The sequence below is a fragment of the Glycine soja genome, chromosome 11, assembly GCF_004193775.1.
Source record: "Glycine soja cultivar W05 chromosome 11, ASM419377v2, whole genome shotgun sequence".
NCBI lineage: Eukaryota > Viridiplantae > Streptophyta > Magnoliopsida > Fabales > Fabaceae > Glycine > Glycine soja.
Genome location: NC_041012.1, coordinates 47,622,467 through 47,635,989, shown reverse-complemented (window position 1 = coordinate 47,635,989; position 13,523 = coordinate 47,622,467). Strand labels below are relative to the sequence as shown.

Here is a 13,523-nt window from a genome sequence, read left to right as displayed (position 1 = left end):
TTAATCTTTATTATTAAAAAAACTTTATCTTATACCTCATATTTAGATTAAAAATAATATATCAATAATTTTGAGTAGAAAAAACACAACCGGCCACAAGACCAAATTTATTTATTTATTTATTTTAAAAAGAATTTAATCAATTTTTTTTAAAAAAAAACGAATCTCACAAATTTTATTTATATCATAATTACCATTTCAAATAAAAAATGTTTCTTTTTCTTTCAATTATAATTGTCGGATTTGATATGTATTCTATATACATTGATTTATATTTTTTATTATTAAGTTCTCCTAGAGTTTTCGTCATAAATATTATTTGAGATCACTTTCTTAGATGAATAGTTAATCTCATTTCTATTTATTTCTACTAATAATTTTATTTTTATTTCCCTACTTTTTTCATTAGATATGTATTTGCTTTGTTTGCTTCAACCACTTTTAAAATTATGATTTTTTTTTTGTGAAGTATATATTTGGATATTTTTTCCATTTTATAATCAATATTTTTTTTACAAAAAATAATAAAATATATTACCAAACAAAGTTTTTAAAAATACCAATTATTTAGTATTTGGTTACTTTATTCAAATCATAAGTATATTATTTGTCAAAATATCCTGATTAGACTATGCTTTTTACGAGACCATTTGATTGAACTATTTTGTTCAAACTGTGCAAATCAAATGTAATTAATTAAGACTCGATCTAAATTATTTTTATTGTTGTTGGTATAAGTCATGAGAGAACACTTCATCACCTAATATATATATATATATATATATATAGCAGTAGAGGTTAGATGATGATATAAGTCATGGAGAACACTTGATCACCTAATATATATATAGCGGTAGGGGTTAGATGAAACTTAATACCTTTGTTTGATATTCACCATATTACTTAAAACATAGAGAGTGTATCCGCTCTTGTGTATTGCGATGGTGATCACATGATTTCATCATATGAAGGGATAGTGTTTGAATATCCTAGTGATCTTAAAGTCATCACAATAAATGAGGACATGTTGTTTCATGCCTTATGAAAAATAATTTTTGACGCCAATAGAAGTTACAAAATTTTACTTGATCTTTTTTACCATCAATCAATCTACATAGTTGATGGTTGTGTTGAATACAACTGTGTGGAACTTTAATGCAACAATGACATGGGAAAAATGATTTTTCGTTCTCTAAATGAAATCCTTGTCCTGGTACACAAACCAAGGAAACCAAAAATGTCCGATGAGATCATTGATCTAATGTGTGATGAATCTGTATAATCATTATGCAAACTATTTGTTGTTACTTTTTAGAATAAACTTGTAATTCATCATTGAAATTTTGTTGTTATTTTTTTCTTTTTTTAAGATTATCTACTTTAATCCTGTTAGTCCCATAAGATTATGATGTTTACCTACTTTTTCTTCTTCTTTAATCATGCAAAATAACACTATATTTACAATTTTTTTTTGAAATGAAAAACAAATTCGAGTGGATTTCCATTTTTTTAATACAATTGATCTACCCTGTGACATAATATATCACAAATATAATTTTAACATTTTCAATTTTGTACCGATAAGGTTAAAATTCTATTTTGTGATCTACTGTGTCACAAAGAAGATTAAATAATTTTGTTTTGCTTTAGATGGTTTTGTATAAATTATTAACTATTCATGTTATTGTTAATAATGACTTTTGGAATAATATTAATTATCAATGTTATCGTTGCTTTAAATAATTTTGATTATGAATGAATTATTAATGAGTTTTGCAACAAAAATTTTCAAGACGAATAATATTTCAATAATTATGAGGACATAATTTATTCTTGGTTGGTCTATGATACCAAAAATCTCAAGATTAATCTTGTGTAAGATAGACATGACAACAGGACGAAGACAAATTTGACTCTCTTCATCCACGTCATTACAGAAGGCAACTAGTTATTAGTTTTATTTTTTTTATAATTAAAGTTTTTGTTTGTGTTTCTTATTTTGTTAAAAAAAATATTTTAAGTCTATTATCATATCCATTAAATGTTGATATATATGTCACAGTCAATTGTGAAAATTCATTTTTTTTATAATTTTCAGTTTTTTTAGAAAAAAACTAAAAATTTATTTAACATGAATTTATGAAGGTGACAAAAAAAGAAAGAAAAACAAGCATTCAGTTTTTTTTTTTTCCAGCAAAACAGAAAGCTTAAAATTCATTCAATATGAATTTATGAAGGTGACACAAAAAAGAAAGAAGAACCAACAACATGATAATACTATTTAAGCACATGTTACATTTTAATTTAAACAAAAAAGAGACATAAAATAAAACAGTATTAAATCTAGTAATAGAAACAATATGAAATAATTAATATAAAAATTATTATACAACCATTTAATTTTTTGGCCCAATTCAGTCACGAATCTTATGTAATCACACCTCCGACCCTAGATAGGCCTTGGTCCTTCCATTAATTTGTCAAAAATTAACATAAGGATCAATTTAGTCTAATAAAAATACTATTATGCCTACGTGAAACTTTTTAAATTTAAAGGACTAGATTAAAATCTAAAATGCAAATAAGGGACTAAAATTCTATTTTAATTTAGCCTAAAATAAAATAGAAAGTGCATGACTAGTTTTGTTTGAAATGATCGGTTAGTTTTTTAAAGAGATTTTTAATTAAAAACTCAAATAAATATAAATTGATTAAATATTTAATAATTATAATGCATATCTCTTAACGTTTTTAAATTAATTTCTTTCTTTCTTTTCTTTCCATTACTTAATTAACAGATCATTTTTTCTTATTAATTAATTATGAAATATTTTGATTACATGCACACTAATCAAATGGGTACCAAACTATTTTTCCCGAATTAAATTATTACGGTATGACCGTGTAACACGTTTAGTTGTGAACGCATGTTATATAGGAGGAGAAAGATTCCAAGATTTTCAGGTGAGAAGCGAAGAAGAAAGTAAACCAAGTCTTTGTCTACCTTGTCCCCTGCATCTGTTAGGTTTAAGTTTAAGAATACAACGACACAAACACAACAACCACACACACCGAACATATTAGAAAAAAATAGGTACATGCAGAGATGGTGAGAACCCCTTGTTGCGACAAAAATGGACTGAAGAAAGGCCCGTGGACACCAGAGGAAGATAGGAAGTTGATCGATTATGTCACTAAGTATGGACACTGGAATTGGCGCTTACTCCCCAAGTTTGCAGGTACTTGATTGAGATCATGTACATTTGTAACTTGTAACTATTAATTATACTTTATACTTTAATTTACAATACCTGAGTTTGGAACTACTAGGGTCAGCGCTATATGGATTTGAGTAGGTTGTACGAGGTATTAGGTTGAAAACTTGTTATTAATTAGCATCGTGAGACACACACAATGTTAGTGTAAGGGTGTTTCCTCATCTTATTCATGTTAGGCAAAGTGCCTTATATAGACATTACAAAGATAGGCCAGTTACTTGGTACAAGTAAGCACATATATACAAGAGAACTAAGCCCAAGCTTCTCTTATCCTAACAAATCCTCCCTTACACTGAATTTTACAAACATACAAAGGAATTCAGTGTAACAAACAATCAAAACAACAAAAAAACAAGCTATACATCTTTAACATCACACATGCTCAACTCTTCCCTTAGTTTGCAAAAACTGTCAAGTTTCAAGGCTTTGGTCATTATGTCAGCCAGTTGCTCTTGAGTGCTGCAATGCTTCAGTTTTACAACTCCTTCTTTTGTAAGATCTCTTAAGAAGTGAAACCTTACATCGATATGCTTGCATCTCCCATGCATGACTGGGTTTTTAGACAACTTGACTGAAGAACTATTATCACACCAGATCACAACTCCACTGTCTTGAGGTTTGCCAAGTTGATCAAGGATTCTTTTGAGCCAAACAGCTTGACAAGCACACGATGCTGCTGCTACAAATTCTGCCTCAGTGGTGGATAAGGTCACAATGGCCTGCTTCTTAGATGACCAAGAGATTGGTCCAGATCCAAAGGTGAAAACATATCCAGAAGTGGATTTTCTGTCATCTAAATCACCTGCATAATCCGAGTCAGTCCACCCTTGCAAATTTACTCTTCCATTCTGTTTCTTGTACCACACTCCAAACTCCATAGTGCCCTTCAAATACCTCAAAACTCTTTTTGCTGCAGCTAAGTGAAGTTCAGTGGGTCTATCCATGTATCTTGCAATGAGACAAACAGAAAAAGTAAGATCAGGTCTTGTGGCCAAAAGATACATGAGGCTTCCAATCATTTGTCTGTATTTAGTAGCATCTACTGATTTTCCTCCTTCATCTTTGGTTAACTTGTTGCCTGGTACCATAGGATTGCACACTGCATTACAATTCTCCATGCCAAATCTTGCCAATATGTCTTGAGCATATTTGTGTTGACAGATTAGAATGCCATCATCCACTTGCTTGACTTCTACTCCCAAGAAATATCTCATCCTTCCCAGATCAGTCATTGCAAAGTTGCTCCTCATAGATTTTCTGAATTCACAGAACATTCCCTCATCATTCCCAGTGTATATTAAGTCATCCACATACAGACTTATAATCAGAACCTTCCCTTTATTGTCTTGCTTAACAAACAGTGTGTGTTCATAGGGGCATTTTGTGAATCCTTCCTGCACAAAATATGACTCAATCTTGCTATACCAAGCTCTAGGAGCTTGTTTCAAACCATACAAAGCCTTCTTCAGCTTATACACACTGTTCTTTCCTTGCTTTTGATAGCCAAGAGGTTGTTCTACATACACATTTTCCACTAGCTCACCATGTAGAAAAGCACTTTTCACATCAAGTTGATACACATTCCAGCCATTGCTTGCAGCCAAAGCAAGTATAGTTCTGATTGTATCCCATCTAGCAACCGGTGCAAAAACCTCATTATAATCAATTCCATGCTGTTGACTATACCCCTTTGCAACTAATCTGGCTTTATACTTCTCTACCTTACCATCTTCATTGTATTTGGTTTTATAGATCCATTTCACCCCTATTTTCTTGCTTCCCTTTGGTAGATCAGTCAATTCCCAGGTATCATTTCTTTCTATGGATTCAATCTCTTGATCCATAGCTTTTCTCCATATTTCAAACTTAGCAGCTTCTTCATAGGTGGTTGGATCATGATTACTGCTAAACACAGCAAGGTTATGCAATTCTGCATCTTCTACATTTTCAATGTCTGTCACAAAATCTCTGACCCAAGCTGGTGGTCTTCTGCTTCTAGGAGTAACTACTGGTTCAGCATCATGCTCTTCACTTTCAGTTTCACTAGCATGCTGCAGTGGAGATTCATTATCACTTGAGTCACCATGTGCATTTACATCTTCTGCTACAGATGGATCTACACTCTCTTTTACATCAATACTTTGCAATTTTTGAGATTTGCCATCCCATTCCCAACCCTTTGTTTCATCAAATATTACATCCCTGCTCACTATGATCTTCTTAGCAACAGGATCATAGAGCTTGTAGGCCTTTGACTCCTCACTGATTCCCAAGTTCACACACTTGATACTCTTGGGATCTAATTTCTTTCTTTGAGTATCAGTAACATGAGCATAAGCTAAACATCCAAACACTTTGAAATGATGAACAGAAGGCTTCACATTGCTCCATGCCTCTTCAGGAGTGATATCTTTGACAGACATTGTTGGACTTCTGTTTAATACATATGTAGCCCATAACACTGCTTCTGGCCAGAACCTCTTAGGAACTTTCATCCCTGCAAGCATGCTCCTAACCATGTTCATAATTGTTCTGTTTTTCCTCTCAGATACTCCATTCTGCTGTGGAGTATATGCTGCAGTCAACTGTCTCTTGATCCCATTTTTACTGCAGAAATCATTAAATGCAGTTGAAGTGAACTCACCACCTCTATCAGTTCTTAAACACTTAATTTGACAGTTGGTCTCTTTTTCAGCAACAGCCTTGAATTGTTTGAAAATAGCTAGAGCATTTGCTTTTTCTGTTAACACATAAGTCCAAGTTTTTCTACTAAAGTCATCAGTTAATGTCATGAAATACCTGCTGCCTCCATTTGATGTAGGGTTGATTGGTCCACAAATGTCAGAATGAACCAGTTGTAGCTTCTCATTTGCCCTCCAATTCGCAGTTTTTGGTATAGAATCTCTGTGCTATTTGCCAATGATGCAATCTTCACATATTTCTTCTGTTTCTTCTATTTCAGGCAACCCCTTGACCATCTCCCTTTTAGCCAGTACACGCAATCCTTTGTAATTCAAGTGTCCATATCTATGATGCCACAATTGAGATTGACTCATATTTGCGACTTTCATGCACATGGGAGTTAGGACAGATGCATGTATGATGTACATTCTGTTGACAGACATTTGAGTTGACATTATTAAGCCTCTATTCTCATGATAGACTTTGCACAAATCATTGGAGAAGACAATGGTGAGATTCTTTTGCTGAAGCTGACCAATGCTGAGCAAGTTGTTCATCAATCCTGGAAGGTAGTAAACCTCAGTTACCACCTGAACTAATCCACCAATATACAGCTTCAGATTTCCCTTTCCCATGACAGGCATCTTGGAGTTATCACCCAATTTTACAAAATCTCTGAAACTATCATCAAAATTGAATAACCAATCTTTTCTTCCAACCATATGGTTACTGCACCCAGAGTCAAGAAACCACATTTCCACATTTGACTCATCATACACCTCTTCTTTCGAGCTTTCTTGTGCCATAAGCAACACCTCTTCTTTCTCATTGAATTCAGCATAATTGGCTCCTTCTTCCCAAGTTGGACATTCATTTTGATAATGCCCAAGCTTGTGACATCTATAGCATTCAACAAGTTCTTTACTCTGTCTTCCCCTACCCCTTCCTCTACCACCATTCCTCCCTCTTCCTCGATTACCACCCCTTCCTGCAGAAGAGACTTTCAAGGCCTGTTCTTCATCTTTCTCAAGAGTATACTGCATTCTTTGTTCATGCACTAAGAGGCTACTTTGCAATTCATCGATGGTGAGAGCAGTGACATCATTAGACTCTTCAATTGAACATACAACATAATTGAATTTTGATGTCATGGACCTAAGAACCTTCTCTACCACCTTAGTTTGGCCCATTGATTCACCATGCGCAGTCATCTTATTTGCAATTGCTAAAGTTCTTGAAAAATACTCATTAACAGTCTCATTATCTTTCATAGAAAGAATTTCAAATTCTCTTCTCAAAGCTTGAAGTTGAGCACGTTTTACCTTGGTGGAGCCTTGAAATTTCTGGCGCATTGAAGTCCAAATATCACGAGCAGTTTCTTTTTTCAAGATAGTCTCCAAGATTGTGCGATCAATGGCTTGGAAAAGATAGTTCTTGGCTTTAAGATCTTTGAGTTTGCTATCATCAGCTGCTTTGCTTTGCTCGGCAGTGGAATTGGCAGGAGCTACCACGATTCCATCTTCAATAATGCTCCAATACTCCTTAGAACGAAGGAGATTTTCCATCAACATGGACCAATGATCATAATGACCATCAAATTTGGGAATAGAGGGTTGCAGAAAGGATGATTCCGCCATGGATTTGCAGAAAGAAACGAAACAGAAAATGAAAGAACCAGGAAGACGATAACAGAAAACGGTTACAATCACACGCGTGTAACAAACTGCGGTTGTTAGCACTCAGGACCCTCTGCGGACTCCTGATACCAATTGTTAGTGTAAGGGTGTTTCCTCATCTTATTCATGTTAGGCAAAGTGCCTTATATAGACATTACAAAGATAGGCCAGTTACTTGGTACAAGTAAGCACATATATACAAGAGAACTAAGCCCAAGCTTCTCTTATCCTAACACACAAAATAAAAATACCTGCATGAGTTTTCTTCTGCATTGACTTTGATCATATTGGAATTCATCTCTAGCTCTAATTAACCATGATTGGTTTTCAGGTCTTGCAAGATGTGGGAAGAGTTGCAGGCTGAGATGGCTGAACTATCTAAGGCCAGATGTTAAAAGAGGGAACTTTAGTCATGAAGAAGAAGAAACCATTGTCAGACTTCACGAAAAGTTGGGTAATAGGTATGTGTAGTACATGAATAATTCTAAATCCTGGTGCACAAACTTCCTACAAATCTTATGGTAAATTTTAAATGTGTTTTATATTTCTAAAACATTAAATACATTCATTTTTTATTCAATACTTACTAAAGATAGTCAGAGGATCTATAGGAGAATGGAGTAGCGTTGCTCATGTAGTATATTATATATTATCACCCACATAAATGCTTCTTCTAAAGTTTGCACAACTCAAGGCTCACTTTGGTCGTGCAAAATGCAAAACACATATTGCCACGAATCCGATCGATAACATGCATCATACTGCAACCGCAGTGCATTGTGATCGTAATTTAAAATCAAAACACAAGAATAATGGAAAAAGAGTTGAGTCTTTTCAGATACGATTTGGATTGACAAAGACAAATCAAAAGACTACATAGTTTTAAGTGAGAAAATATTACATGTCTTATCTTTCGTAAATCCTAAATTTTAACATTAAAAAATGTTGCTAAATTATTTAAAAGTATTACTAATTTTATTTGACAACATTAGCATCTCAAACTATTTGTGTTATCTATATTCTTATTTTTTTTCTTAACTTTTTATGTCTTTTATAATGTACCATATTTTATGCATTACTAAATTAAATTTCACCCACAATTACATATTATCATAATAACACCACAATTGCAACGTAAAATAATAGAAAGAATAAATTTTATTCCTTTTTATGTTTTATAAGAATTTAATTAGAACAATATTACATATTATCATATAGTAAGTTTTTTTTATTTTTATAATAATTATTTAAAAATTATACTACTGATTTTTTTTTTATAAATAACATTGTTTAATTAATATACTAACATGTCAAACTCAAATGATTTCTTTGGTGCCCGTTTGTTTCACAGGGTTTTAGTTATTCTTTTTACATAACTAATAACATTATGGCATGTGAGAGTCTTATTATTTAATATAGATATAATAATATAATATACCTATATTCCTAAGAATATTGGGTCACAAATTCTACCGTCATCAACGGAAAATGGATCAATATTATATATATATAAAAATTATCCAAATATATAAGACTTTACAATTAAAGTATAAATTTTAAAAAATATTTAGACCATTAAATAGACCCACTAATTAAATTGATGTGACAACAAGACAAATAATGATTTTATTGACAAAATAAAAAAAAAGATACCAAAACCCTGACCACCAATAAATTACAAAAACATTATTCTAAAAGAAGAAATTTCAATTCAAATTAATGTGTGGTGTGTTGAGCTTTGGTTTGATATCCAATAATAATTGTGCAGATGGTCAGCAATTGCTGCTGAATTGCCAGGGAGGACGGATAATGAAATAAAGAACCACTGGCACACCGCCCTTAAGAAGCGTTTTGAACGAAAGCCAAAAGCTAAACGCAGAACTGAAAAAGAAGGCAATGTTGTTTCTAAGTCAATGGAGAGAGTGGTGTTAGAGAACTGCAGTGAGTACGCTGTGATAACAACAGATGCTGCTGCAGCCATCACAAACCATGAAAATTCGGTTCTAGAAGGTGATGATTATGGCCTTTCCTTTTTGGACACATACACGGAGCCTGATGTGTGTGCAAATTTCTGGACAGAGCCTTATTTAATTGACAATTCCTATGTCCCTCCTGAGGGTGATGTAGTAGAACTTTGGAGCCACAATGATTTGTACATGCACGAATATTGCGAGGGTTTCTTCTGCTGATCACATGTTTTAATTCCAGTACCAGGGAACTTCTAGCTAGCCAGCCTTTTGCTACTCTTGCTTGCCTTTGTCTTTTGAAAATGTTAATTCGATGCCAATTAATTAAAAGGTTGGTGTGATCTAAACAGTTAGTATTTCGTGACCGGAATAAGATAGAGTACATGCATGTAAATAATTTATTACTCTAAACATCTCCATCCATCTCAAAATGTAGATTGTGCAGCTTCCAACATGTTATATAATGTCTGAATGTCTAGACTTAATGTTCGGTTTCATGTTTTGATAATTATTTATGAATTTATAACTAATTTTATATTAATTTTTATATGTTTGGAATTGGTTCAATCATGGAAAACATTTTAAAATTAATTCTAGATCCATAATTAATTATGAGTTAAAATTTAGACCTAAAAAAATTATGAATTAAAATAACTTTGAGTAATTTTTTAATTTGGATCAAATAATTTATAGGAAATTTTACTTCTAACTTAATTCTATAATGAAAACATCCAAATTTAAATTACATCCCTTTAAAATCAATTTTAACCAAATTCAAATTTGTCAATATTCATCTAAACATGCATTTATATTTCACGTTTTAGAATTCATTTTAAATTCAAAATTGATTTTAAACAATTTTTACATGTTTGGTCGCATGTTAGAGTATAATCTAAAATTGATTTTAAATTAAAGCAATTTTAAGTAATTTTTATGTTAAATCAAAAATTTTATAGTAAGTTTTATTTTTAACTTTATTCTATATTAAAAATATCTAAATATAAATCACATCATTTTAAAATCTCAATTTTAATCAAAATCAATTTAATTCAAAATTAATATTATCAATACTTATTCAACTAAGTCCATATTTGGATCTGTGTTCAATAATTAAATCAAAAATCACGTCCAATTTGATTTTTGATGTAAAAGCTTTTTTGGATAGAGGTAGATATTCACGTTTAATACGCAAGTTTGGCCACTCAAACATGTACGAAGTCATCTTCCCCTTTTTGTACTAAGTCAGCTTTGTCAAGTTAGGGCGCAAAATGATTCATGATGATGGATGACTTTGAGCACAACATAGTCCGAAAGTAGGTTTTAAGATTAAAAATGTCCACTTAAAAAAATTGAATAGTACTATAGTAGTTGTAAAATACACTAATATAGTTATAGTTGTTTCTCTCTCGCCCACACACAGATACACACAACTTTTTTAAGAGTGTCAACTTTGAGGATCAAAATAAGTTAATACGATATCCAAATTAGGGAACTATAAAATTTAGGCACTAAAATATTATTTTTGAATTTGGGGAAAAATCACTTTTAAATTTGGAGGAAAAAAAACTTGACCTAAATTTGTGAAACCAAAATAATATTTATTATTTTCATGTGGCATATAATAGTGTATAGCTATTAGTTTCGTCAGAAATAAATGTAACGTCGTTTATGACAATAAATATTTTTTAAATTTAAGGGGAAAAATCACTTTTTAATTTGAAAAACCAAAAACAAATTTGTCTCAAATTTAAACTAAAAAAACATATTGAAACCGAGAAAATTTTATAATTAAAATGGTTAACTTATCAACCAATTCTAACAAACACAACCTTTGCTTCAAAAAAAAAAAAACAGAATCTCAAAATTATGATATATTCTAACACAGTATATCTCATTACTTTTTTTCCTTTTGTGTTTTTTAAGCAATATAATTACTTTTTTCAATCTCTTTCTTTCTTTTCTTTCCATTACTTATCACATGGTTTTTTCTTATTATCTTTTCTTGATTACATGTACACTCAATGGTAACACAATTTTTTTGTTTCGAATTAAATTATTACCTTAAAACCGTGCAACACGTTTTAGTTGTGAACGCATGCTATATACAGGATCGAGGAGAAAGATTCAAAATTTTGTGATGATCGAGAAGCGAAGAAAATAGTAAGCCGAGTCTTTGTCTACGTACCTTAGCCCCTGCATCTGTTTAATTCTCACTTTTCAGTCTTATGTAAACGTCACCCTGGACTACAGCTACTATTGCTTCTTTTCGAGTTTGCACAACTCAACGCTCACTTTGGTCATGCAAAAAACAAAACACATGTTGATGTTGTCACGAATCCGATAACACCATACCGAAATCGTATTTTATCATAATTTAAAACCAAAACAGAAGAATGGAAAAAGGGTTGGATAATAAAGACACACAGAGATCATAATTAATTTCATTGGTTAAGAATAAAGGAGAACCAATGAAGTTAATTAAAGAAAATGTTGGTAGTATTGCTCCTCAGTATTTCCTTTTTGTAAGAAAAATACTAATAACATTTTCTTTAATTTATTTTTTTAAAATACTTTTTATTATTAATTGAAATTTATTAAAAATAATATATATATTTTTGTAAGTTTTACTATATATAATAAACCTAACTTATAATTTTGTAGTTTTTAATAAATTCTAGTAAGAAATATGTTGCTAGTAGCTAGTATATCTATACTTATCATAAACTATCTTGTTAGACTAGCTAATATAAAGGGATCATTATCACGTAAATTTTTTTTAAAAAATATCCAAATAAGACCTTGGGATTGAAATGTAATTTTTTTTTTAAAATAAAACAACAAAGTCCAACGATTATAATTTCATGAGTAAATAAAAAAAGAAAACAAAAACTATGTGAAACTAAGGGACACCAAATTCCTTTCATAATTAAGAGCATGAAAATGATAAAACAGTTTCTACTTGATTTAAAAAGCCCTAATATATTTTAAGCTTTAACTTTCATAGAAATGTTGCAGTTTCTGGACATATTTCAAGAGATCTAACAAGGACTTATACTCCTTAGGGAGGCAAAATTAATAATATGATTGGTTGCTTCTGTATGATATATCCTCATGTTGACTAGAAACTGATTCCCTGCTCATAATTACGCACTGAGGCTCCTCCCTTGAACTTTAGACTAAGAGGCAAACCATATTTCCTATAGCAAGTCGATCTCAACAGTGTGACCTAGCTAGCTTCCCGTAATAGGTACAGATTCTGCCATTGAAATTGGACTTTCCTTTGTTATCATCTTAGTAACATCTTGAGTAGCCTTCAATACATATTGTATATATCATGCTGAATCACCATTGAAAACACTCGATTCAATGATGCTAGGGTTCCATCAAAATCACTTGAGACCTTACAGACAAATCCATATCATTAAGTGTCCTTTAAAAAAACGTATCACTTAGTCTTATGGTCTATGAAATTTTAATTTCCTCAAAGCTTGACAAGAACAACGAATTGTATCAAACACATTTTGACACAACTTGATAATGCTCAAGATGCTTTTCGCAAAGAACCTTAAGTTTAGTAAAATAATCATTGATACAGAAAGAGAATTATGTTTAAAGGAGTACAGATCTTGAAGCAGTTCTATAATCATCCTTACCAAATCTCCTTGAGGGAAGCGTTAATAATGGGTCTTTTCAAACTGATAATTGTGAAATAAGAGTTAATTTGATAATCAATTTTGACTAATAATGATTAAAAAAATTTCACTTTATTATTGTTTTCAATGAAATAATTAAGAAATTAATATCTTTGTAATTTTTTATTAGCAGAAGTCAAAAGAAAAAATTTTCAGTACTTTAGAGGAAAATTGATGCAAAAACTAGAAGAAAAAGTCATGAAGAAGAATTGAAAGAATTAGACAGTT

At 31.4% G+C, this 13,523-nt stretch overlaps 1 protein-coding gene across 1 annotated transcript; it reads left to right on the top strand.

Annotated features, from left to right (window-relative positions):
- Positions 1 to 2,982: 2,982 nt before the first annotated feature.
- On the top strand, positions 2,983 to 10,089 carry LOC114375678 (transcription factor MYB4-like). The gene is made up of 3 exons (XM_028333527.1): positions 2,983 to 3,239; positions 7,968 to 8,097; positions 9,405 to 10,089. The coding sequence occupies exons 1-3, from the start codon at positions 3,107 to 3,109 to the stop codon at positions 9,823 to 9,825; spliced, it is 684 nt and encodes a 227-aa protein (XP_028189328.1). The 5' UTR covers positions 2,983 to 3,106; the 3' UTR covers positions 9,826 to 10,089.
- Positions 10,090 to 13,523: the final 3,434 nt, after the last annotated feature.

What these genes read in the sequence shown, in the direction of transcription:
- LOC114375678 (XM_028333527.1), top strand. Translation starts at nt 3,107, where the DNA reads ATGGTGAGAACCCCTTGTTGCGACAAAAATGGACTGAAGAAAGGCCCG. An exon ending in CTTACTCCCCAAGTTTGCAG is followed by an intron (nt 3,240 to 7,967) that starts GTACTTGATTGA and finishes ATTGGTTTTCAG; the next exon opens with GTCTTGCAAGATGTGGGAAG. An exon ending in CACGAAAAGTTGGGTAATAG is followed by an intron (nt 8,098 to 9,404) that starts GTATGTGTAGTA and finishes ATAATTGTGCAG; the next exon opens with ATGGTCAGCAATTGCTGCTG.